At 44.1% G+C, this 26,862-nt stretch overlaps 1 protein-coding gene across 9 annotated transcripts in view; it reads left to right on the top strand.

Moving 5' to 3' along the window:
* The window catches only part of LOC142578066 (CCR4-NOT transcription complex subunit 7-like), a 53,640-nt gene extending 27,770 nt beyond the window's left edge, over positions 1–25,870 (top strand). For 3 of the 9 annotated variants that reach the window (XM_075687495.1, XM_075687492.1, XM_075687483.1), the window contains exons 3-5: positions 2,117–2,186; positions 7,431–7,545; positions 24,577–25,870. In XM_075687495.1, the coding sequence (XP_075543610.1) occupies positions 7,467–7,545; positions 24,577–25,595 (1,098 nt within the window). In that variant the 5' untranslated portion in view covers positions 2,117–2,186; positions 7,431–7,466 and the 3' untranslated portion in view covers positions 25,596–25,870. The remainder of the gene's footprint in view (positions 1–2,116; positions 2,187–7,430; positions 7,546–24,576) is intronic. The other 6 variants (XM_075687498.1, XM_075687501.1, XM_075687522.1 and 3 more) reach the window with 4 other exon arrangements.
* The last annotated feature ends 992 nt before the right edge of the window (positions 25,871–26,862 follow it).

The raw sequence follows: 26,862 nt of genomic DNA on the forward strand, positions 1-26,862 counted from the left end.
ATAGTGGTAAAGGCATGCCATCACAGCCATCGTCCTAACCTAGTGATCTGGGTTGTCTCCATGATTTCACAAGTTAAATGGTTGATTCTGCTGATAGTACTGGCTTGATCAGACTGGGGTTGGCATCCGCTGTCATTGCAATGGATTGATAAAAACTCAGGTGAACTATTTTTTTTAGTTTATGCTCCTGGAGCCTGTCATTCAGCCATCTCCCTGTCTGCCCAATGCGATTTTTGCAACAGGTCCGCAGGATAATATATTAAGTGACAGTATTTCTACTTAAAAACAACTTACTCCTGCAATTGAAGTGGCAAGTTCTTTTTTCATTTTTCCGGGCTTTTTAGCTGGATTGGCATAGGTGCATTAACTTCTCGGGTACAGGGGATATAACACGGACATCTGCTTTCTCACCAATTCTTTAAGTCTATTACTACCACATGACTTATAGTGCCACAGTACAAGTTACCTCAAGAACATTGGCTTTCTGCAATATGTGTTATCACGTACATCACTCATTGAATGCCTTCTTAAAGCTTGTTGGAACAAAATAAGGATAACAAGGTCTCATTGAAGACTGACAAAGAAAAGAAGTGGCTATGATTCTGTATACACATTGCCTTTCCCATAGGCTTAAAATAATAGGTGAAAGTGCATGTGTCCATGTCTCTGTACCTGGGAAGTTCGTTTATGTTAAGAAATCCAGCTACAGCACCTCGCTCAAGAAAGCTTGCCTGTTCAATTACTGGAATGGAATAAGTTCGTTGCATGTAGGAGAACTGTCACTTAAGTTATGCCGCAGACCTGTGGCAAAAAAGTATGTCAAGTGAACAGGCAGACGCCTGAATGACAGGTTGTGGGAGCATGATGTTAGAAAGGGCTCACTTGGGTTTTTAGCAATCAGTTGCAATATGAGTGTGCAAGCCATCCCCAGTTTCGCCAAACCAGTTTAATTGGCAACAACAGCTTTCAAACAAGTTGCAAAATCGTGGACACAGCAAAGCGCTTGAGGTTACGCAATGGCAGTGTTAGTATGCATTTGGCTGCTCATTTGAGATGAAAAAACTTTTTCTTTGATGAATTGATTGTGATCTCTTGGCATTTTGTGTTCCCCTGCCTTTCTTTAATATTATTATTATTATTATTATTATTATTATTATTATTATTATTATTATTATTATTAGTAGTAGTAGTAGTAGTAGTAGTAGTAGTAGTAGTAGTAGTAGTAGTAAATGTGGTTATCCATTTATCTTTCTTTTTTTTTTTGTGTGTGTGCTGATCAGTAGTTTTCACTTTTTTGCCTGCTTTGGTTTGTCTTGCATCTAGCAATGTTATGTTACTGTTGTGATTCCCATGTCATTTTTGCACTTTAGGTAAGATGAACTTGTGTGATGCATCTCTGTAAAATTGTGCACATACAGGAAATAAAGACTATTTGTAAGTTCAGTGCTGGTCCTTGTCCCAGCATCACTGCTATATGGTCAGGAAAAATTAGGAAGAATATGGACATTGGTAGTGAGCATGTCTAGGCTTAATACCATGCTCTACGCTGGGGAAACTATGAAAAGAAGTTGTGAATGGCACTTGCAGATATGCTTGTGTCGAGCATACATGGAAGATTTGGGGGGTGGGCTGTTGAACCTTTCTTGGGTCAGGTGATTGTGCTGGCCACACAATCAAGGTTATCAATTCAACAAGTGGCTAAGAAAACACCAACACACCTGTGGTATTGTCAGTGGCTGTTTGGGGAAAAACTGGTGCAAATGCATCTCTACATCTCTATTTGATAGCTCGAAATTGTAGCGTGGGAACAGAAAAATTGTGTATGAAATACTAGTAACACTAGACGAGGCACTTCGATGATCTTTGTCAGGTGTCGCCTTATCCAGCAAAGGGCATGGTTGTCTTGAACAGGCACATTTGTAACCAGTGCTGCTGGTGGGCTGTTTTTTTCTCATGTTTGTTTTTTTATAACTATTGGTATGTGTTGACCTAATGAGTATTAAGTAGGAACTTTTTGCCATTTCATAAACAAGTCCTATGGACATGGCGTACTACATGTTGTGGTACACTTAGGTAACATGAAAGAGGTAATTGCTGCATTGTTTGTGCTTTGCAGATTTCTACACAGCGAGAGGTGCATGAAATTAAATATGTGTGGAGATCATGCTGATTAAGTGAGCTAAGAGGTAAGGAAACATAGCTGACTTAACACATACAATTGACTGAATCTATTCTCCACGTGGTCAGCTTGTTGAGAGCAGCTTGCGAGGCGGGCTTTCCTCACAAATTGTGATTGAAGATATTAATGAGATGGTAGATGGTCAACCATGTTTGCAAAAATAGTAGTGTTAGTTTTTTGTACAATTGCCATAATGAAAATCATCTTGCACTTCATTGAGTGTAATGCAACAATTTCCTTTTACTACATTTTTGCAATGCAAAAAGCATCAACAAAGCTAAACAAGCAAAAAGGAATCAATAGCCTTCAATGAAAAGTTAAATTAGATTATTATTTAATTGTACTTGTTAACCTTGTTGGTGCAGATTAGTCGTTCCGCCTTAGGATAAAGTTGCTGTTGATGGCATCACACTGGCAATACCTGTGGGTTAATGCCAAGATGTCATGTTCTTCAATGTGCTCAATGTTGCATCAGTATTAAACAACTCTGGTTGCATCGTCACATTTCCTTATGCAAATGCAGAGCAATTTGCATAGCTAATCTAATTTTTGCTTTGCCAAAGGTAAACTTTGCTGCCTCAGTGATGGGGCCCGCTCTCGCGCACAACGCCTCCATGAAATGAGTCATGAGCTTAAATGGCCCCAAAAGCAAATTTCGGTTATACCCTGGAAGTTGTGACGTGTCCTCTAGGGAGCATTCTGCCGCAAAAATTTTTCAAATCGGCTCATTAATAGCCGAGATAGAAATATTTCAGTGCCGCGAACCCATGATTTCAGCAGGCAAGCTCCACTGCCACGTGAGGCACGCTCTCCATTCGCCCTGTCTAGCCTCTGCAAGCGAAATTTCTTCCCTGCGTTCTCCCATACCGGACCTCGATGATAGTGTGACGCATAGTCACGGGTGCCTAAAGCCCCTTAACCTTCGTAAAGTAGTGCCACGCTTTGAAGAACGCCGCCTCCTGCTCGCGCGCTCTGGTCTAGGCCGATGCTGCGTCGCTATTGGCCTAATAGCATCACGTGGGCCCTTGCGCCATGCATCAGCGCCATTTTTGCTCGAGAAGCGTCTACGGAGTGGCGAGGAGCGCATGTTGGCGCCGTTGCTACGCTCGAGCAGTGTAGGCAGCGCCACGGTCGAGGAGGGAGCATGAAAGAGAGGAGAAACGAGGAGGAGTGAAGGCGGAGGAGGAGAGTGTCACTACTTTATGAAGTTTAAGGGGCTTTTCGGGTGCCGCCTTCATGTTTTTACTCCTCGCTCTTTTTTTTTTTTCGGCGCTGTGCACTTCTGCTGACGGCATTGCGTGCGAGCTGTTGTGATTGTCTCGTCTCATGCAGCGTATGATTTCGTGCGCTGTGTACAAGTACAGATGACTAGTGGTATAATTCAGTATAATAACCTACACGAATACTGAGGCAGAACAAGCGGATCACAGAGCTTGATCACGCAGTGGAGCACGGTAGAAAATGGCATAGTTTCGGAACCTGCACACGTGACTACGCGACCGTGGGAACAAGCAGACGAAGCGGAAGTACATCTCTTGCTTCGGTGTGAAGTAAAATAAAAAACACGCAGACATTCCATTTGTGTGTTTTATTATTTCTCTAAACTTCAATTCGTCAATTCAAGCAACAGATCATACAAATAACAGATGCTGCCTTGAATAATTCTCAAAGTCACGTGTCACCACGAGCGACGTCACATTGCGGACACGATTACGTAGGCGCAGAGGCATGATTACGTCACCGTCCGGCTTCAAGCGCGGTCGCCGCGAGGAAAAGGGAGAACGGCGTTCGCATTGAAATTTCAGACCTTTCCGCGGCGCATAGCAATGTAATTCTTCGCAAATGCAATCGTTAGCACACATTGTATGCTCTGTGCTTGTAAGCCCCAAATGACCACACCTGGTGAGGGGCCCTTTTAAAAAGAATTCTCAGCGAATTGCGTAATATATAAGAAAAAAAGCGCACAATAAAGGGCTTCTAAAAAAATTTTAGTTGCAGCCACTTTAGGGAAGAAAAATTAAAATAATGGTGAACAACATTTCACTTGCTTGGGAATATTTTGCTGTTTTAAGGGATACTTAAGGCCCACAACAAATCAAGGAAAAGTGATGAATTTGTGCTGCAAAATGTCTAAACCATCCCTCTTACCCAGAATTTCTCAGTGAGAAATAAAGTGCACTAGCATCAAACAGGATTGGTGCCACCCACCGTGAATATGAAGTCGGCTCCCACTGACATACTATTATCTCCTGTTTATAATTGGTGTACACAAGTAAGCCACAAACAATGAGGTTGCTTATGCTTTTCAACATGCTTTTTGGCCAATTTTCACTGCATTCTTCAACAGCACAAATTGGTCATACCTCTTCACACCGCTCTGTCAGCATTCTTTATAGGAGTGCGCTGCCGTCTCTACGTGGCCTTCAGGCCACTTAGAGAGGGCAGGCATAACATAGGCAGGCAGGCATAAGAAGGCCGTGGTATAGTTTGTGCAAATAATATGGACAAGAACACGCCACTACCAATTGAAGTTTATTTTGATTAGAGAAACGCTGTTTATACAAGATGGTGCCCCCACTTCTACAATTATCTTTTTTTTTTCTGCTCAACATAAACTTCATTTGCTGGTGGCATTTCTTTGCGTCTGTTTTTGTTCTTGCCTTTGTCCGCTTTCTTCATGCCACCTACCTATATACCATATGACATCTAAGCACTAACTTGCCAACAAGAAGCTGTGCCACAGTGCTTTGATTTTTCTTGTGCACTTACAAATAAATCACACACCTGGAACAGTTTTCCCCAATAGCATGAATTGGCAAGAGAGGGACACAGTCTTTCATTCAGCAATTTGCTTATTGACTTTAAGCACCACTAAATCTTAACAATGAGCCATCTTAAAGTGTTGGCTACCATTTGTAGAAACCTTGCATTTTTTGTTCTATGCCCAGAGACAACTTAATTGTAAAAAAATTGACAGTTCTATGCCGTCCTTGCAATTCCAGTCACCAGCAACAAACGGAGTGGTTTATGTTGTACACTCCAAATGCTGCCCTGGTGACCTTGGATGTCCTGCTCTGCCAGACATATAAAGTCAGAGGTTCACATTAAGGGGGCACCACTACCCAGCCATAGTGCTGATAGAGTGGTGTGAAGAGTGGTGCGTCAGCGTGCTCTGTAGAAAAATCCAACCGAATTGACCAAGCTGCATTGCTAGAATTCGCATCTACAAATGAAAGATCTTAGCTGTCAAGATATTGTGCTATATTTTCACGGCAGGAAGCACCAACTCCCGTCTCATGTTGTTCTTCCCTACCGAAACTGTTCTGGCTAAAGGTGGATGGCTTTAAGTTGCATGGAAGGCCAATCTATTTACGTTCGACATTCTTTTTCTCGCTTGTATATGCACCTGCAAAAAAAATTTTTTTGTGTGAATATTTTCGCTGCCTTTTTGGTAGATAACTTTTTTTTTCATCGGGCTTACCGTTAACTTCTTTTTCTTTTCAATGTATATCTAATTCACTAATATTGTTAATGCTGAAACATGCTGCATGACAGCAGGCCCTGCTCTTTGTCACTGTAGTTGCTTTTAATAGAGTCTTTTCCTGGTTGTAAGGGCGCTTCTTTCCGGTAACATTTGCCCAACTAATGGCTGCGTCGTTCATCATTAAAATGAAAGTGAAGTGCTAGCTGCATATTTTGGGGCCTGTCTTGTCTGCATGGTCTCATCATGAAAGCTACATTTTTTTATATGATACAAGCAATACATGCTGCTTAAAAAAAAAATTCAGAGTGCAGCTCTATACGTGTTTTCATTTTGCGACATATTGGCTGGCGCAAAAAGTCTTTCTCTTGCAGCATGTTGCAAACAGAGCAAAGTGTGGCACGACTGCCTCGCTAATCTGAAAATTGCGAAAGGCAGCGCGTGGGTGATGCGTGGGCGCGGTTCACAGCAGCTACCGCAGACAGACCTCCCAGATGACGAGCAATAATTTGGCACCATCTCATAGCCATCATCGCTGCACTACTCATTTCTTCTCATGCTTTTGCCATACCCTCCTCCTCCACTTTCCTCCTCGTGTCTTTATCCCCCACTGCACTTTGCAGTTGCTCTTTCATGATTCGCTGTGCTTGTTCGCTCAGTTACACTGACGCTCACCACAGGAACGGGCTCCTAAGAGCTGCACTGTAAAATGACTGTCACCATTAGTGGGGTGAGCTGCCTCGCATCAAAGCTAGTTTTACAATTGCTAAAAAGGGTCTATTCACAGAATAACTGTTACTTGAGTTATAAATGAATTAGTATAGTTTTTAGTACTTAATGGTTTTGTAAGCAATCCACAACTTAAATTTCGCTCCAGCATCGCAGAAATGCTGCCATGACATATGTGTTAAGCTTCGTGTGCTTAAAGCAGCATTTTGAGGTGCCAGATGTGATAGGTTAGGCTTTGTCAGGTCATGGTAACGTTCAGTGTCATTTTAAGGTTGCCTTTGGTGCAGAAGAAGTGCTACGGGAGTATGAGGACATAGACCAGCATTAGATTTTAAGACTCACTTTAACCTTGCCTCTGCAGACAAAAACTGCCACCGTGTATTTTTGTGTGGTCAGCATAGAATATGTTAAACAGCAGGTTAAAGGAGTGCTGGCATGACATTCTTGACCTTTTTTTTTTCTTCATTAAACGAAGCTCCAAACCCTCCAGACCCTGAGAAAAGTACTGGTACGATACAGTGCACCTTAAATAATTAACTATAATAGTGAAAACCAGTTTTGATTTCAGTATCCAGGAGGTAGATACCTTATGCCATATACGTTGGCTTTCTCCATTCCTGCAATAATGGTCCCTAGAAGTGGACTTTACTGTGCTGTGGCAGCGACACGAAAGTGCAGCCAGAGCAACAATGTGCTGCATTCTTGTTTTTCTTCATTTAAAAAAAATTTAATGAGCAACATTGTCAAACCTAGGCTTATTACAAGGCATTGGAAAACTAAGTTCTGAGTCATGACGTCATAATGTCTGGCATGAGGTCGAGCGTTTCGAGACCAACTTAGCTGTTCAATTCAAAAGTGTGTTTTCCAACTCTCATACTGCGATAAGTGCCCTTTTACGAAAGAAGCATGTGGAGTTTCAGAGTTTCTACAACTCTGAAAGCAATGAAACGTCCGCATCACCGAGGGAACTAATACCATAACAGATTCTGTTTGGTACAAAAGGCAACTTAAGGTTGGCTACCTGCATGATCTGCGTCGCAGGAGGCTCCTTTAATGCCGATACAGTGAGCAGCAGAGATGCGAGACGAGCTGTTCTGGCGTGGTTCGTGGGATGGTGGCCGCGTGCAAGGGCCGAGAAGGAAGAGGCGCCCTACAGGTTTTGCCTCCTTTCCATTGCCTTCACGTGTCACACTGCTAACAGTCTCACTTTCAACAGCTAAACACGTGACTTTTGCATCATTTTTGTCTTCAAGCTTGGTATGTGCTTAAGTTTTTACCAAGGTTCTTGCTTAACATCCTTCAGTTATCCGCCATCATGTGTACTTGCAGGCACATGATGACACTAACAAGAATGTAGCAGAGAGGAATTTTAAGGATTTGTGGTAAAAGTATCTGATGATCAAAGGAGAAAAAAAATTGTGGAACCTAGTACTTTCCTTGGCAACTACTTGGCAGCACAGCCCATTGCAATAAGCACTTGTGTGCTCTAAATGAGCTAGAGACAACTTTTAGTTCCATGTTGAAGAATCAAAAGTGCTCAGTTTCCTTTATTTTTCTCACGTTTTTTGCATTACAGTAAAACCTCATTAATTCGGATTTCACGGGACCGAAAAAAACGTGTGAATTAACCGAATGTCGAATTATCGAGGTATCAGGAAAGCAAGAAATGCTTACTACGTCAACACGCTTTTTTTACTGAATTAGGAAATCCTTTCTTTTTTGCATAAAAGCAGTTCGGAAGCTGTAATTCTCGTCATCTCGTGAATCATTAGCGCTCGATCGGAGCGACGAAGGCCTCACGACTTCCTTTGCAGTGCGGCCGCGGCGCGCGTCTTCATAAGTGAGACGCTTTTCGCTACCGCGCGCTCTTCCCGATTTTTTCGCCAGTGAGCTGGTCGCCAACAGATCGGCCGTCCATCGCGATGTAGCCGGTGTTCTTCGTCTTCGACAGCTTCCACCGTGTTTGTGACATTGCGCACGCAGCCATTACACCGAGCCAAACCGAAACTAATGTTTGCCGCAACCGCTATCGACGCGATCATGGAGGGCAACCATACAGTTCTGAATACACACTGCCAACGCGGTGTTATGAGCGATGGTAAGCGCAAGAATAAAGCATAGGCACGCAGCGTTCCGACGTTCTTGTCCCCTCTACTCTGCAGTCAAAGTACGATCAATGCCTCCTTTACTAGATGCCCGCCGCGTTGCTCGCTTTCCCATTGTAGCGGCGGTTCCCTTAGTTCAGCATAAATTCCATGAGGCGGCGCTCGTTGCCTTTTCAACTTCCGGCGGAAGTGGCGGGCACTGTTTCAGTTCCGCATCTCCTCGCCGCGCCCGCAGCGAGTATGCGGCCCGCCTCTGCACTCGCCACAGCGGCGCTGCTGTCGAAGCTTTGGCGCCTAGCGTTCCGTTGTGCTTTCGCACGGCGCTTAACTTCACACTTCACGGCGTCATTATCTGCGCTGTACAAGCTTTAAAGGTTAGCCCACGTATGCGTACAAACGATCAGTGATTTAGAAAAAAGGTGGGCATTGGCGATCACATTTCGTTTTCGCCAGAATCGTCGCTTTCGTGCGTGTGCATTTCGCGCTTTTGAGTTTTAATGCGTTTAAACGCTTTAAACCTGCTGCAGAAAACTACGTTGTCGAATATATGGCGTATAAATCAGTTTATTGATCAAAACATCTATAAATAATGTTATAAATCGTGTTAATCTGATTGATCGTCTGTGCATCTCGGCGCTGGCGTTTCATACCTTCCGCATTTGTATGGCGAAATGAGTTTACTTCGCCCTATCGCTTGAAAGGTGATGCTACCTTTCCGTATCAATCACACTGAGCACGAATAATTTTTATTCCTGTTTTCCGAACGCGAAATCGCGCAAGTCAGGATTTACAAAAATTGAAACAACAAAGCTTGAACATTTCCCCCGATTTTATTAAGGACGAGATACACCCTCCTGGGTCGTCTAGAGAGGTTCGATAAAGCGACTCCTTAGTTTTCAAAGCGCATATAGAGGGCTACCTGATAAATGGAGATCATGCTGACATTGCTCTGCTACCTCTGGTAAATAGTTATAAAATAAAAACATTACAGAGATGTTTTTCGTGGACTTGTATTAGCATATTATAGTTTATTAAAACTTTTCACACTTTCAGAGACCTTCCTTTCCACTCCATTGACCATTCACACGATCGAGCTTTGCTTTTTTACGCTCCCTCCGAGCTCTATTGGCACTGTCGTTCTCCTGGCTCTTCTTTCGGGAAAAAAGTGCATTCGTGTGACCAAATAGAAGTGTACAATCTGTGCTGTAAAATCAGATATGCTCTGGGCAACCGATACAGTTTGTCCCTGTCTTGGCCAGGGCATAAGCTGCCCGTGCAACTAGGGTAAAAGATCCCCAAAGGCTTATTTTTTTCATGCTTGCACAATGGTCTCTTCTATGCTTTTCACGCAGCTAAACAGATCCCTTGAAGGACAAACAAGGCTGCCAGTCACAGACTCGCGTTCAATCACAAGCATTGCTTCAGGAGGTAGAACGTCTTGTGAAGCCATTGTATCCCTTTTGCACTTCATGCAGGAGGTCAAGATTGTCATTTTATGTAACTTTAAGTGATAGCCATATCCATGGGGAACGTCGGCACCAGTTTTCCGCGGGCAGATACTACGTAGCTCATGTCCTTGCGAAGTACGACACTGTTCAATATTGTGTATACCTCTCCCTCCATTCCTGCCTCGTAAAAAACAATCTGTGATCACTGTCCATTTAGTCTTCAAGAGCTGCTGATCTCCACTGTCGAGGCAACCGCAAAGACGCGCTCTTTTCCACCAACTCATCAAACAGCTGATTTGCACGGGCTCCGGTTGCCCTTGTGCGGTGTCCTCTGCAGCGTCGCTCTGAGTTGCCCCTGCGTTTGTTGCGACACTTGCTCTCTTTTTCGGAGATTTTCTCCGTTTACGATTTGAGGATAAGTACTGCGGGAGATTGAGAAATGTGGTAGGAACTGCATCACTCCTGAGAGACCATACTCCGCGCTCGATTTCAATAACTTTTCTGTTGATTATATGTTTATACGACTTCACAGTGTCCCCTTCTTGGAAGTGGGTGTCGCACACTTTGGATGTTTTCCCCAACACTTTGTCTGCGTGGGGTATCGCTCTCTACCACTTTGCAGGGAAAAGCGGATCGGTCGACGGAGAGAAGTGCCTCTTCTCTGTGTTGCGCCGGTACCCGCTGGTACATCCCGGCACGAAACACGTTGGCATTTGGCTGCGAGTCCTAATACATTGTAACGAAAATAAATCACACGCGCCACCTACCTTCTGACAGCTAAAAATTAAAAAAAATGTGGCATTCAAGAGCGGCAGTCCACGCTACTTTCATATTTGCAGGTCCCAAGGGCAACTTGAGCGCCCACACCGACCACACCATACCATACACCGAAAGCTCCTAAGCGCAACGTGTGCACTACTCACGATAATAGACACACACTTACAGGGAAAAATTCAGAACCACTCGACAAAAAACGCGATGCAATTGCTCACGTCTACCATAAGTCTACTGCAACGTCTGCAGCGTGGCTAGCGTAGCGCAAACTTCGACCGCAGCTCCATCTCAGTGCCTAGGCGCAAAACGCGCCCGCTTTGGGAAGAGCAGTTTCGAAACTAAAGTTTTATAAACGATGTGCGCGGGCGTCTGTTAGCGAGCGTTATCGCGGGCCTCCGAGATGGTGACAGATACCATGATAATCTCAAAGGCCGCAGCACGTGATCTAAGTTGCAGGCGTTTGCCATGAGAGGCACTCGTTGCCTTTTCGTGGAGACTAGAAAAGGGAGAGGGCACGGAACCGTGTTTACCGGACAACGCGGCAGGCATCTAGCAAAGGAGGCATTGGTACCAACGAGCGGCCGTGCTAGATTAGTAGCGATGATTGGTACGATTTCCACTGATGACTATGGCGATGCGGACTCCGCTGCTTCGTTTCGGTTGATCGTCAACGCCGTTCTTGCTCATGTGTTGCACATTCGCGGCACTGACCGAGCTCTGGGAGTTGTCCGGATTAACCGGTGTGCGGTACATTACAATTAACGAGAGTTTGCATACGCCTGCCCAGGCCAGAGGACGAGCCCGAATTAACGAGGTTTTACTTCTGGGACGTTTTCATACATTGAACGTTCTGATAAACGAAGAAATGAAGCATTGTTCCCATGTTTGTTATAAGTAGGCTTGATTGTAATCATTATTAGGTAGTTGTGGGCCTTTGTCATGCTGCCTCTACAGAGAACAGCTTTTACCTACAGCTTCCTTCATTGTGATGACGTATTATTATTATTATTATTATTATTATTATTATTATTATTATTATTATTATTATTATTATTATTATTATTATTATTATTATTATATTCATCTGAAGAAGCCCTGCAACACCTTCAGACATAAATAAATCTCCCTACTCTCAAGGCAGTGCTGCCATAAATAACCTGAGATAAGTGCTATTCCTGGACAGGCAGCAAAGAGCCTACAATTCTGCCAGAAAGACCACCTGCTTTTCCTTTCTACTTGTCGTAGCCCTGCTGCTTTTCACCCTTATGCCGAACAACAAAACACAGGGGCTGTTGGCCAGATTTCTTTAAATGTCCTGACTAAGCAGTGCTTCAGGCATTATTGTTTCGTTTGACTTTGACAAATAAAATTAAAGGTATTGATCATCTCAAAACGCAAAATGTAGGACTTAAATTTCCAGCCTTGAACAGTGGTTGTCTGCTTGAGTTTGCTGGCACCTCCAGGTCACACAACTCGTTATCTACAAAGTTTCCCCATTTATGCGTGGTTCCATCCTCATGTACAGCCTATCGCAAGATTGTAAAGCTCAAGTGGCCACTGCTGGCAATGGGCAGCTGGCCTGTACGTTTATTGCAATGGGGTGTACATGTGAATTGTGTGCGTGTGTGGAAAAGATTCCGCCTTGGCAATGGAGTCGTTTCCCTACAGCCCGAGTTCTCATTCTGGATGTGGCTCGTGCCTTGCTATCAGGAATACCTTTGCTGGCTATATTTTTTCTTGGAGATGTAAAGAACACTGGTAAATGTTTGTGTAGTTTGACTGTCGCATTTGGCAAGGTCAATCGTATGTCTTAGTCAAAAGGAGGCAAAATAGGCCAATACACTCTAAGAACAGTTTACACCCTTTGGCGTGCCCCTTTTGCCACACAACAATAATCATCTGCCTTGATGCGTTTCCTTTCTTTAACGCTGCGAGCCCGGTACTTTCCAGTAATGGACGGCATGCCCGTTATCAGCATGATAGCATTTCCTGTCGGCAATGCTATCATGCTGATAACGCGCGTGCTGTTCGTTACTAGAAAGTACCGGGCTCGCAGCGTTAAAGGAAACGCATCAAGGCAGATGATTATCGTTGTGTGGCAAAAGGGGCACGCCAAAGGGTGTAAACTGTTCTTAGAGTGTACTGGCTCTGGAAGCTTATCACTGATAAGGCTGCTCTGCCACCTGATTGCACGAAGCATGGTGTCCAAGCTGTGCCAAAGGACTTTGTCTCCCTCACACAATGCCAACCTTTGGCACATTGGTGAAAACAGCGCCAAACCGAAAATTGCCTACGAGCTCTGGCTGCAGTGGTATTCACTTTTGCCCAGCACTTTCCACTTCACTACACTCCATTGAAGTCACTGAGATTGTGGCGCACTGTCGTCTTACGTCGTCTGCTCAAAGTGTAATGCTACACAATCTCAGAGGCCATGTTTTTGGCATACTGCAATTATCACTTGCCATCATAGAGTTTCACATTAGTATAACTAGAGGAAAATCTGACACTGCGATTGTTCGACCATCGTGGGAATGATGGGAAGTACAGGCTACGGATTAGCATTCTGTTGACTGGTGAACTAGTCCACAGGTATTTTTGGCACTTTTGGTTTCGCTCCAAGCGCAATTGTTATAACCTACAGTGGGACAGTGCGATGTAAAGCTTTCTGCCTTTGTTCTGTTGCTCGAAGTGGCGATAGCGTGCTGAGCCAGCGGCTGGGCTGGTGTTTGTGTCACAGTGTGGTGTCGAAGTCCTGACGAGAAAGCGACGGTATCGTAAACGTTGAAAGAACATGTTTTGACTGTTTGGACCTTGGTTTCTTAAGTGTGTTAGGTTGGCGCTGTAGCATTACGTGCTGTATGAAACTTCAGAATAGCAAGAGGAAGGCACTACTGTTACAAAAATAGACAGTTGTACTTCTAGTGGTTTCACAATCAAATTTTATTGAAGGCTTCATTATGCATTGCTCGTTTATGTGCTCATTGAAATGTGTGTCTTAGGACTTTGAGGACACAAACTTACTTGTGGTAGGAAAACTTGCTACTTCCTGGCTGTAGTCTAGTGCCGCAAAATGGGTAAGTGCGAAGCCATGCCATAACGCTTCGGAAGCGGTACGTCAATATAAAATATTATGAAGCATACTCGTAAAAGGCCACAAGCATCCTAGCTAGCACTGCAGCAGATGTGCTAAAAGTACTTGAAGACGTTCAGCAGTCGTGACAGCCGACGCAGCCTTTCGAAAGAGCGAGAGAGTTCGGAAGTGCCTGTCGTCTGCGAGGAAAGTATCGCGTTCGCAGTGAGCAGGCGTCGTAGCAGACACTTGTAGCATTCCTCTCAAAGGCACACCACTCTCACAACGCAAAATTTTTATTTCCGTAAGTACTTGATTAGTATTTTTATATAAGTACGTTCACGGTTGTCATTGCTGTTGTAAAAATAAATAATTATTCTTTGGTGCTAAATCTGGAACAGAATTGCAGAAGAATGCATACCCTGGTGTGCCGTGGTGGCAAACCGTGCTTCAATCTCAAAGTCGTACAAAGATTGCATAATGCGTTTTGCAATATATAAAATGGTGCAGAAATAAAATTACATTCTATGCGATATTTCAGTATAGCTTCGTTTACTGCGCCCCAAGTAAACGCCGCCAGTCTAAGAGCGAAGTCAATCCGAAGCCTGTACTTCCCATCATTCCCATGTAGGTTGAGGCAACGCTCGTGAGAGCTCCCATAGACACTAGCGCCACAGTTCCCTCTAGGGTACTTATCTAGAAACTCTATGCTTGCCATGGGCGATAAAATGTAGGTCTTGTTTGCAAGCTCATCTGCGTTGCAAAATTTTTTTTTGCCGTCTGCATAAAGTTTAGGCATGATAATTGTGGCTTGGGGTGAGCAAACCACGAAGCACCCATGGTTGTTTGCACATAGCAACAATATGTGCAACTTTGTGCTGGCATTGGAAACACACACACAAACAGTGACACAGTGACACATCATACCAGACCACCTATTGCGGGCATTTCTCCACCGGTCTCCGTCTTTCCGCAGCTTCCTGTGCAGAAGGGATGATAGAAAAGAGGGGAGCTATCATGTACGCATGGCAAGGACACTATTTGGTGGCCGTTAATGTTACTCCTACGAGGCGATGTCCATAATTAACTAATATTTCACACCTTTCATAAAATGTGTTGCAGAGTGCGCTCAAAAAATGTCCCTAGCATTATATACCGGGTTTTTTAACGTGAACAATTGTTAATAAACGTGTGATAATTCTAGATTTTCGAATAACAAATCAAATATTGTCCTATTTGATTCATTCCTCAAATTGAATAGTTTTCACTTTTCATAAATCCGAATATTTTTCTAATACAGGAGAACCTCATTGATACGTTCCCGTTACGTAAGTTTTCCCGGCGGCAACGTTCGCAATCAAGAACACAAAAGATGGTGCAACAGAGTTACGTTCGTTTTTACCGGTTCATACGTTCCCGGAAAACACGTTTTTTCGGCACCAACGTTCAGTACGTCGCCAAACTGCAGTTGTATGATACGTTTTCCGGTCGCTAGATCCCATGTGAACAAGAGAATGCGCGATGCGTGCGCGTTCGAGAACAGTAAATACTGCCCGCCGCGGCAGCTTCACCGCAATACCCTCCCGCCCGTCTCACGTGCGGCGCGCACTCGGTTTATTTCGGTACCAGGAAATGTTCTCCGGGGTAGTCGCACGCGGCACTCACAGCTATCACCGCCAACCCTATTGCGATAAGCACCTTAGCCTTCTATTTCACAGCGCGTGGTGCCGTCGGAAGCGCGCGCGATCGAGAACAGTATATAGCTGCCCGCCGCGGCAGCTTCACCGCAATAGATATCCGCAGGATTCAAACCGGAGTCCACCCAAATTTATTAAGATTAAGCAAAATTTTCCCAAAGATGTATGGGCCTGCCTGTCCGTGGTGTAGGGACTCACCACCGTCTCTGTTCTGCATCTCATGGGGATGCCAAAATAGACCGCCAAGTTTAAATGCCTACTTAGCTGGGTATAATCTAACATACTGGAGCAATGGGAGGCACAATTCGCCAGCTCAGACCCGAAGGTGCAGAAGGCTCTTCTGGGTCACGTTCGGCTGGCGGCAGAAACCAGTGGAGCCTTGTACTTCGGGCCCTACCCATCAAGCTCCTAACCCCCTATCCCCGCTTTCCCCAATTCAGTAAAGTTATTCTCGCCCTCTGTCTCACCGCAATACTCGCCCGCCCGTCTCACGTGCGGCGCGCACTCAGTTTATTTCGGTACCAGGAAATGTTGTCCGGAGCCGTCGCACGCGGCACTCACAGCTATCACCGCCAACCCTATTGCGATAAGCACCTTAGCCTTCTATTTCACAGCGCGTGGTGCCGTCGGAAGCGCGCGCGCGATCGAGAAGAGCACATTGCTGCCCGCCGCGGCAGCTTCACCGCAATACTTGCTCGCCCGTCTCACGTGAAAACGACGGCGCGCACATTTTCTTATTCTGGTACCAGCAAATCTACGCCCGGGTCGTCGCACGCGGCATTCACAGCTATCGCCGCCAAACCTATTGCGATAAGCATCTTTGCCTATCTCATACAGCACGTTGTGCGTATTGCAATTGGTAGCTAGCCTACTGCACGCTTTTAGTAGGCGATAATCCAAACCCGTCGCCGTTCCCTGATGCAGCTAGGCGGCGCGATGTGGGCATCACGTTTCGCTTCGGTGGCATCCGGTGTCGCCCACCAGTTCGATTTCGTTTCGGTTTCCGGTCGTCCTCTTAAAACAACACACTACAGGAAAACAATCAAACGCGTCTCGGGCTGCCAGAGCACCACCAGCTCGACGCGCATCGGCGTCTGGTGTCGCAACGAACCGCGCGGCGCTTCGCATTACGTAGATGTCAAAATAGTCGGAGTGTAAAATTTTGTTACTTCGGATCGTGTGTATTCCCGGTTAGTACGTTTTTTCTCGCGGTCTTTTCCGAAAGGTATTAACGAGGTTCTACTGTACTTCGTCGTCGACTGCTCACAATCAAAGATGAAATTGTAGGAAGAATGTCATAAACTTTTATCCCATCTACAGTGGACATAATGTACTAGAGCCTGCAGCATTGCTCAGATCATTAATGATGCAACTAATGCAACTAATGATCATGGCTGAACCACGATCATTAGCAATAAAATTTTGTTTTGACATGCCATTCAGCACTGGGTATTGTTTTGTATTATTCGTAGATGCAGCACCTGTGTACTCTCATCAGATTAAATATGAATATGTTTCACTTATCACTCTGCCATCGGCACAGACAACACATATTTCTGGTTTTTCACGGAGGTGTACTTAATTGTTAATTAGCTCACAAGGCTGCCTTTTATAAATTCTTATATGATAATAAATGACTGTGTGCTCCAAAAAGCCCTGAGTTCGCAAGCAAACTGCTTAGTTGTTCCTAATGCTCCTTTTGTGCTTTTACAGCATCCTCTATAATGTGCAGTAAAGTGCACATTAATGTAAAGATTGTTTGACTATAATGGTGGAGGCTGTACATTATTTGCAAACTCTATTCAATTTGATTCCAGTGCTATTCGATTTGTATTCGATTTTGTCTCAGAAGCTACTATTTGCGCACTGCTAACAATTTTAACAATTGCCTGTGGCATACAGCACAAATCTACTCATTGGGCTGTTATTTAAGAGGCGGACATTACTTATACAAGAAATGAAAATGTGTAATCTACTCATTCACAAATTTCCTTTTTCTATTTATCAATTCAGCATACATATTGCAATTTAATAATTTAGGCGAGTGATTTCACAAGACACATCCACTTGGAATAAATAAGAAGGGCGTTAACCGGGGGGTCATATCATAAGAAGCCAAAAAACACTGACACCGAGGACAACATAGGGTAAATTACTTGTGCTTAATGAATGAAATAAAGAAACAACAAATTAACGCAAATGAAAGTGGATGAAAAGCAACTTGCTGCAAGTGGGGATGATCCCATAACCTTCGCATTTCACGTGCGATGCTCTACCAGTTTAGCTACTGCTGCACCGTTTCTCCATCCACTTTCGTGGGTATTTATCATAGAGTTTCATTTTTGCCGCTGCGATCGTTCAACCATCATGGGAATGATGGGAAGTACGGCTACGGATTGGCATTCTGTTGACTGGCAAACTAGTCTATGAGTATTTTTTGGCAGTTTTGGTTTCGCTCCAAGTGCAATTGCTATCACCTGCAATGGGGCAGTGCAACACAAAGCTTTCTGCCTTTGTTCTGTTGCTCGAAGTGGCGATAGCGCGCTGGGCCGGCGGCTGGGACAATGTTTGTGTTGCGGTGTGGTGTTGAAGCCCTGAAGAGAAAGTGACGGCATCGTAAATGTTGAAAGAACGGGTTTTGACTGTTCGAACCTCGGTTTAAGTGTGTTAGGTTAGCGCTTTAGCGCTACATGCTTTATGAAACCTCAGAATAGGAAAAAGAAGGCTCTACTGATACAAGACATAGACAGTTCTACTTCTTGTGGCTTGACAATCAAAATTTTTGGAGGGCTTCATTATGCATTGCTTGTTCACGTGCTCATTGAAATGCGTGTTTTAGGCCTTTAAAACACAAAATTACTTGTGGTAGGAAAGGTTGGTGCTTCCTGGCTGTAGTCTAGTGTTGCAAAATGGGTAATTGCAAAGCCACGCTGTAACGCTTCGGAAGCGGTAGGTCAACATAAAATAAAATCAAGCATACTCGTAGGAGGCCTCAAGCATCCCTGCTAGCAGTGCAGCAGATGTGCTTAAAGGTACTTGAAGACGTTCAGCAATCATGACAGCCAACACAGCCTTTCGAAAAAGCGAGAGAGTTCGCAAGTGCCTGTCTGCGAGAAAAGTCTCGCATTCGCAGTGAGCAGGCGTTGTAGCAGACAACCCTTGTAGCATTCCTCTCAAGCGCGCAATACTTTCTCACAATACAAAATTTTTATTTCCATTAGTACTTGATGAGTATTTTTATATAAGTACATGCACGGTTGTTATTGCTGTTGTAAAAATAAATAAATAAATATTCTCTGGTGTTAAATCGGGAACAGAATTGAACAAGAATGCATACCCTGGTGTGTCCTGGTGATACACTGTAGTAAACCGTGCTTCAATCTGTCATACAAAGTTTATGTAATGTGTTGCGCATTATATAAGACACTACAGAAATAAAATCAGATTTTACTCGATAATATTTGAGTATAGCTTTGTATACAGCGCCGCAAGCAAATGCCGCTATTCTAAAGATCGAAGTCAATCCGAAGCCTGTACTTCCCATCAGTCCCATTTAGGTTGAGGCAACACTCAGGAGAACCCCCGTAGACACTAGCGCCACATTTCCCTCTAGAGTATATATTTAGAAACTCTATGGTATTTATGCTTCCTAGTAGAACTCTGGGGATGTTAGCCAGTGCCACCACTCGCAGATCTTGGCGGCAGACATGGAACATCCTCTCTGCCACAGGCGTCACGAGAACGTGACCATTTTGGGCGAAGGCCACCGGTCAATAAACCCACACATGCCACCTGAAGGCATCAGTGTTGCTGGATTCGAGACCCTCTTTATGTACCAAACGAGAAGAAAGGGGGTTAACCGAGGGGCCCAAATTTTATTAGTCATATCATAATGAATTTTGAAACTAGCGCTAGTTTTGAGATAAGCATTGTCAAACTTCCGATACAAATGCACTGTTGTTCCGCTTGGTTCTTTAACAATTGCTTTTTTTATGCATTGATGCTCAAAAATAACTGGAACACCAGTGAATTTTGTTGCACACTTCAGAGTAGCATAGTATCTCGAAACAGGTGTCTTTCTTAGAGTATATATAGCTTGCGAACTCACCGGCTGCAATTAATAAAATGCGTTGTGTGCCATACAGTAATTAGTTCAAAAGCTGATTCAGGAAAATTTGGTAAACAGTTAATTATGCATTTCAATTTTTTGTGTAAATAATTTTTGCCTTTACAGTAATCTCACTCAAGAAGCAGAATTGTTCTGTATGCCTTGGGTATTTTTTCAAAACTTTTCAATTTGCACATTGCATCTGACTCCTTGTTGTGACATAAAGAAGCAGCATGTCTTAGTTTATTGACCGAAATAGCTGCATATGAAACCCATCTTGTTAGAAAATAGAGAAGCAAGCAAATGGACTGCTTCTAATTCACTTTTTTGGCCATTCTATAAGGTATTAGTATTGCTCAGATCATAACAAAAAAAGGTAGTTATCACTAGGATACTCACCTACAAGCAGCAGTTTATCTGGTTCTATTCACTTAGACATCATGTTCATTTTTTAGTAGCGATTTAAAGAAAGTGAAAAAGTTAAGGCTGCAAAAAATGCAAGAACCCTGAATCCTGGGTTTGAATGTTGTTCGTGTAAGTTCAGAAAACATGAATACCTGAAATTTCGTCTAGGAACACTTTGTTCATTAATTTCAAAAAGTAACTGAAAATGGGCTTCAGCGAGACATGCAGCCATTCAATTAGCTGCATGTCTCAAAAACTCTCGATACATTCTGCTTATGTTCATTGAACATTGATAAATTTGACTGTCACATTAATTCAGGTTTACTTACCAGTGGGTGCACATGCTTCTAACCAGCTTACTTTTTTATGCTGACTACCTTCTGTTTCTGAACATCTTACTTCATTTCTTGCTTCTCTTTGCACTGCTGGGGGTCTTGACTTCTGCAGCTGAAATGTAGAGAGTAGCCACTTTGCTTCTGCCCATGAAGAAAATGCAGAGAAAGCATAGTACAGTATGCCTTTCTAGTGCTTATACAGTAGCACAGCCAAGCCACAAATAGAGACTCTAGTCTCAAGTTACATTGAGTCACTTAAGTGGAATCTATTCAGCACTTCAAAGATCAAAGGGACATATTTGTGGCCACCGTACGAGGGGGGACCCAAAATAACTGGAATTTCCTGATGAAAACCATGGACATTATTTTTTTATTGAATACAATTTTTTTTTCAAATGCAATGTTAATCACCCTGAAGGTACTCTCCATTAGTACTAATGCACTTGTCCAAATGTTGATTCCTTTTTTGGAAGCACCTTGCAAGTTTGTCCTCTTTTATGCCTGCTAGTGCTGTCATTTCATGGCGTTTGACTTCGTCGACATTGGCAGTGCGCTTACCTTCTATGTCCCTTTCCATCTGACCAAACAGGAAGAAGTTTGCAAGAGCCAAATCTAGTAAATAGGGTGCATGGTTCAAGGTAGTCGTCTGCATGGAGGCCAAAAACTGGCGGACACTGAGGCCCTTGTATGCAGGAGCGTTGTCATGATGCCAGCAGGAACCACTTGCCAGAATTCCACAAGGCTGTACGTTTTCGTGCCACACTTTTCTGCACAGCCATTTCAATGCATCCAAATAGAATTGTTGGTTGATGGTTCGGTTTTGAGGAATGAATTCTGAGTGTACAATCCCTTTGATGTTTAAAAAAAAAAAAAGGGTCAGCATTGTCTTCAAATTCAATTCAACCTGCTGAGCTTTTTTTTTGGACAAGGCAAGCCAGGTGACTTCCATTAACTTATCTGTTGTTTACCTTCGGGATTGTACCCATAGCACCAAGAGTCGTCGCCTGTAATGATTATGTTGAAAAACTCTGAATCGGCTGTATGACAAATTGCATGACAGGCTTCCACGCGACGCTCCCTTTGCTCTTTGGTGAGAAGTCTAGGCACAAACTTGGCATCCACTCGTCACATTCCCAAATTGTCATGCAAAATGCGCTGGATGGAGCTCCATGATAATCTGGATAAGTCTTTGAGTTGGTCGATTGTGCTGTGTCGATCTTCCCTGATGAGATAACGGATTTTGGCATTGTTGTCCACGGTTCATGCACATTGTGAGTATCTGCTATTTCTTCACGTCACGACTGCACTACAGACGCACACACAACTGCCAGAAAAACCAGATGCGTCGTCTGTTGACGCCACTTGGCATATTGACTCGGGAGAGGTCCTCCCACAGCCCCCTAGCAGTGAAACCTCGTACTACAAGTAGACAATGTGCAGGTGTATGATTCCGGTTATTTTTGGTTCCCCCCTCGCATATCAGAACAAGAACTGCATTTCATAAATGCTTTTTTTCTGTGAAAGCAGCACTAATTGTGCTTTGTTAAAATGTTTGGTGAGCTACTTTTACTGACAGCAGAACATCGAAAGAAATATGGCATGCATGTCACTCAGTATTGGTGCCATGATTGTAAACATATGGTAGGCACCTGTGATGTGGCATGCCCGATTATAATTGCTAATTGTAATCAGTATAAAGGTTATGTTGGCTTTCTTAATGTAGGCAAATTCAATTCTGCTAGTTTTATTGGATGATGTGACAGGTCTCTCTCATCCGATAAACCATGAAAGCTTCCTTATGCAAGCCTGCTTAATCATTATGCACTATTTTGAATCAAGGTGTACTTGTGTGGCCCCTCCAGGCAGGCTCTGAAAGTGTTCTAAATTATTCCATTAAGGGGCATATTTTTAGTGACTGCTGTTATTTGTTGTACAGTAGAAACCTGCCCCATATGTTTATTATATATACCTAAAGCAGTTAGTTGCTTCAGAATCAACATGAAGGATGTTTAAGCAATGCTCAGTTGGCAGAATTATTAGGTCTTCATTTGGCTGCACTTCCTGCACTGGTTCCTGACACTGCCTTGCGCGATGCCACACTCACTCACATGCGAGTGCACCGTGGCACCTGCATGCCTCGTGATGTGTGCAAATGCAAAAAATTGCAGTGACAGACGAGCTGCGTCATCTGCTCCAGAAGATAAAAGCATCTTTCACGAACCTACTTAAGAATGCGAATCCCCCTTGATGAAAATGCGCAGCACCGTGTTGTCTTCTCCAGAGAGGTCACGCGGCACCTGTGCCACTTCAATCTGTGAAACCACTGTGAAATCAAAGGTGAGAGCACTGCACTCCCTGAACCAGTGCAGAAACTTCAGCCCATTCGGAAAGACCCACTGAAATGAGTGTTGACTACACCTGGCAACACTTGGCGCTTGGTAGTGATGACAGTGGCACTTACAGTATGGCAGCTCACAAAAACTGAAAAAATGGAAACGTGGTTTTAGCATGCAGTAAAATCAACTTGTGGGAAACAATGTTATTATGGCTTTATTAGCCATATCTATTAAGCAACAGGCTGCTACAGTAACCTGTTATTTCCAGTAGTGCCTCAGTAAAATGGATGCTGGTTCCAGGCCACGGCTGTTGATAATGCGAGTCCATGTTAATGAGTGGGGGAAAATGGAACAGACCTAATTCAGAAAAAAAAAAGAAAGCCGGTAATTAAGCTCCCATTTTGCACACAACACAGTAGTGTTCAAATATGACAAAGTGGCACATATTCATGTGGTCGCTTTTAGTGGAATCGTTGAGTGAGCACTGACAAATGCAGCCGTACTCCTGCAGCTTACCGACAGAAATCCTCTTCGACAAGTGCACTCAAGCTGAAACACTACAACGAAGCTGCTGCGACTAGATCTGCTCATAAACGCCAAAGGTCCCACATATACATCGGTCCACAACTATACAAAAATCCAGTATTTGCAGCATGCTGAAAATTGGAGGAAATGTAGGAGGTGATATATGGTAAAAGCTACAAGTTGAGGGTTATTAGGTGTGTTGTAGGAAAGCACCAAAATTTTGTTCATTGCTTGCCTAAATCATTTCGAGGTTTGAAAGTGCCATGAAATAACTGCTTGTCTGGCTGGTTACACTATCATCTTTGCTGGAAATTGGGCTGTAGTTCTGCAATGTTTCAAAATTCTAGGTGTTGCAGGGCACTTCGTGTGTTACATGGCTGTCAGGTAGAGGGCACAGTTGTGGTTAAAAGCTGCTTGAAGAGTATTGGTACTCATTTTCTTTTCACTAATGCCATTTAATGCTGACCGTACAGTTAAAAGGAAACACGTCAGCTGAATATCATGGCCCTAACATGAAAGCTTGAAAATATTTAATTATCTTGTTCACGGTTCTAAATACAAGGCACATTTATTCACTTCCGTATTGGTTATTTTTGTCCTGCCTAATATTCGCGCAGTGCACTTCTATATTAAGGAGGAATACACACTGAAAAGTTTGGCCACCACAAAGGTGACCAAACGAGCATCATATAAGAAGCAAAACTATATGTAGGCTTTCCAAAAATGTTTAAAGTTAGTGTAATGTTGAGCATTTGCACAATGCCAGGAGCATATGGAGTAGAGAAAAGATATAGGGAAGGTATAATCTTAAAGGTCATCTATGAGTACTGGGCCATGTTTACTACATGGCTCATAGTGTGACAATATGTAGAGTGAAATCATTGCCACCTTTTAATAAAAGTTATATATATGCATAGTTTGCAATAACATTGGAGGAGTGTTAATTGTAGCACACAATTTTGTATTAAAAACAGAGTGACTAAGGCCTGCAGATTAATGTGAGTCCTTGTTATGTCACAGTGTTGTCTCAAATTGTTGCCTCAGAATAACATTGGAGGAGTGTTAATTGTGGCAAATAATTTTTTAAAATTAAAAGCAGCATACAGTTGACTGACAAAGGTACACAGATTAATGTGAGGCATTGTGCTATGCCACAGAGTGTTCTCTCAAATTCTTGTTTATCATGCTTATTTCCATCAAATTGAGTCTTTCTGAGCGGACCATACTTTCATTGCCCATTCTCTACACTTTTCAGTCCCTTTAGGAAGCTTTGTCCGACTTAGCTCGTACAAAGCTTTGTTGCATTTGTTGGGACAAATAGAGTGAAAGATGCTTGCTCTACCAAAGTTCCGTTATGCTCAATGCAATGACTTTTCCCACCAAGCAATGCATGGGAGTGGCCGTCGCACTTCTGAAGGTGGAGGCCACAGCCCTGGCCACTTGGTGAGGATGCCTGCCCCCTACACCGCGTTCAGCACCCCCAGAGCCAACTCTGCTGGCAGTGGTGTTGGCAGAGGCAGAAGTGAACCGGTGACCTGCAGCCGGTCCGTTGTCATCCGAGACGTGTGGGCCTCTAACCTGGAGGATGCTTTCCACACCATCAGGCACATGGTCCAGCGGTACAACTACATTGCCATGGACACAGAGTTTCCAGGGGTGGTGGCACGCCCCATTGGGGAGTTCCGCAGTGCAGCTGACTACCAGTATCAACTTCTTCGATGCAATGTAGACCTGCTCAAGATCATCCAGCTTGGTCTCACCTTTCTCGATGAAGCTGGCAATACAGCCCCAAACTGCTGCACCTGGCAGTTCAACTTTAAGTTCAATCTTATGGAAGACATGTATGCACAAGACTCAATCGACCTACTAACTAACTCAGGCATACAGTTCATGAAGCACAAAGAGGAAGGCATTGACCCGTACGAGTTTGCACAACTTTTCATGACTTCGGGTGTGGTCTTCTCTGAGAATGTCAGGTGGCTCACTTTTCATAGTGGGTACGACTTCGGCTACTTGCTGAAGGTGTTGACTTGCAAGCACCTTCCTGCAGATGAGATTGAGTTTTTTGAACTTCTGCAGATCTTCTTCCCAGCCATCTATGATGTCAAGTATCTCATGAGGGGCTGTAGAACCCTACGGGGAGGCTTACAGGAGGTAGCCAACCAACTTCGCCTGGAACGTGTTGGACAGCAGCATCAGGCAGGCAGTGACAGCTTGCTCACTGCTGCGGCCTTTTTCAAGATGCGACAAGTGTTCTTTAACAACACCATTGATGATGCCAAGTACTGCGGGCATCTCTATGGCCTGGGCCCATCATTCAGCTCGAATGGTAGCTTGTACATTGTTGAGGATGACGATTGCACTGCCCAGCCTGCACCCTCCTTCACAAAATTTGTATCTTGATGGCCTTCGTGGTGCTTACCACCAGTGCACCTGCTCCTCTTCAAAAGAGCCCAGCTGTGCTGTGTTGACTCTGCATACCTAATCAGGACCACCGGTGTGTGTTTCTCAATGTCGCGCTCCCTCCTGCCGTGAACTCTGCCCTCACAGTTGCTCCACACATGTTCTCAGTCTGCCTTCACACCAGTCTTGTGCACTGTACCACTTTCCTGGTGATCTCATCTCTTTTCTCTATATTCCACCCTCATCCGGAAAAAAAATTTGTTGTTCTTCTTGCACTGTCTCTCTTATGGTGGGAAAACTGGGCAAATCTCGTGCTGTGCCATATGTGCATGCTGGCATAAGTACTCTGCCGTTAAACCAGTCAATGTAAGTAAACTTCTCAAGGGTTGTCACTCTCGGCGAACCTTCTCTTGAAATCTTTCCGAGAATGAGGTTGCGCACAGCCCCCTAATCTCATCTAGCCAATCGCCTGTGCTTTGCTGGGCCAACATCTCCAGGGCCGGGATAATGACCCAATGCCATTACTTGTCGCGCTTAGTCGGTGGTCACTATGCAGCGTACACAGCTGTAAATTCGAATGCAAGTCCGCAGGCCTGTTTTCGTAGATCAGCTGGTATCCGCAACAGTGAACGCGACGTGAGCGAGCGTCCCCCGCAAAGCGGCCTGCGTCCCTCAAATGAAGCATGTATACATGCGCCAGTGAGTTGCCTCGTGGCATCTATTGACCCCGTCTCTTCTTATTCTTTAGCGGCGTTTACATGAATGCAACCATTGGTGCTTGTAATCTCATTCATGGGAACGGCGATAATGGGCGAGGAAGGCGAATCGGATTAGTAAGACAGGAGAGGGTAGTTCAAGGATGGTTCAAGTCAGTCCTCGCGCGCGGCGAATGTAAACCCTGGCGTATAACATTGAGGGGAGAGTGAAAGTGAGACTGCTGCCTCCGTGTGCTCTCCTCCACTCGCCGGCGAAAATCGTCAGAATTGGCTTGTTTTGGACAAAGGGGAAGTCTTCGCCTTGTTCCGACGTTCCCTTGCCATGAAATCCATAACATACCCTCGTTCTGCTGGGCGTGATAGGGCTTTTTTGTGCATAAGGTGTGAATGATTGGGCTGTAAAGAGATAATTGGTCCATTCAGACTGCTCCTAACCCCCTTTTCAAACTTGTTCTTGTTCCCTTGGTGAAATGGCACAACCCATTCTGGGGGATCAGCTATAAATCGGGCGGTGAAAGAGCTGTTTTCTTTTCAAAGTACCCGTTTGTGCG

Source organism: Dermacentor variabilis, chromosome 1 (assembly GCF_050947875.1).
Source record: "Dermacentor variabilis isolate Ectoservices chromosome 1, ASM5094787v1, whole genome shotgun sequence".
Taxonomy (NCBI): domain Eukaryota; kingdom Metazoa; phylum Arthropoda; class Arachnida; order Ixodida; family Ixodidae; genus Dermacentor; species Dermacentor variabilis.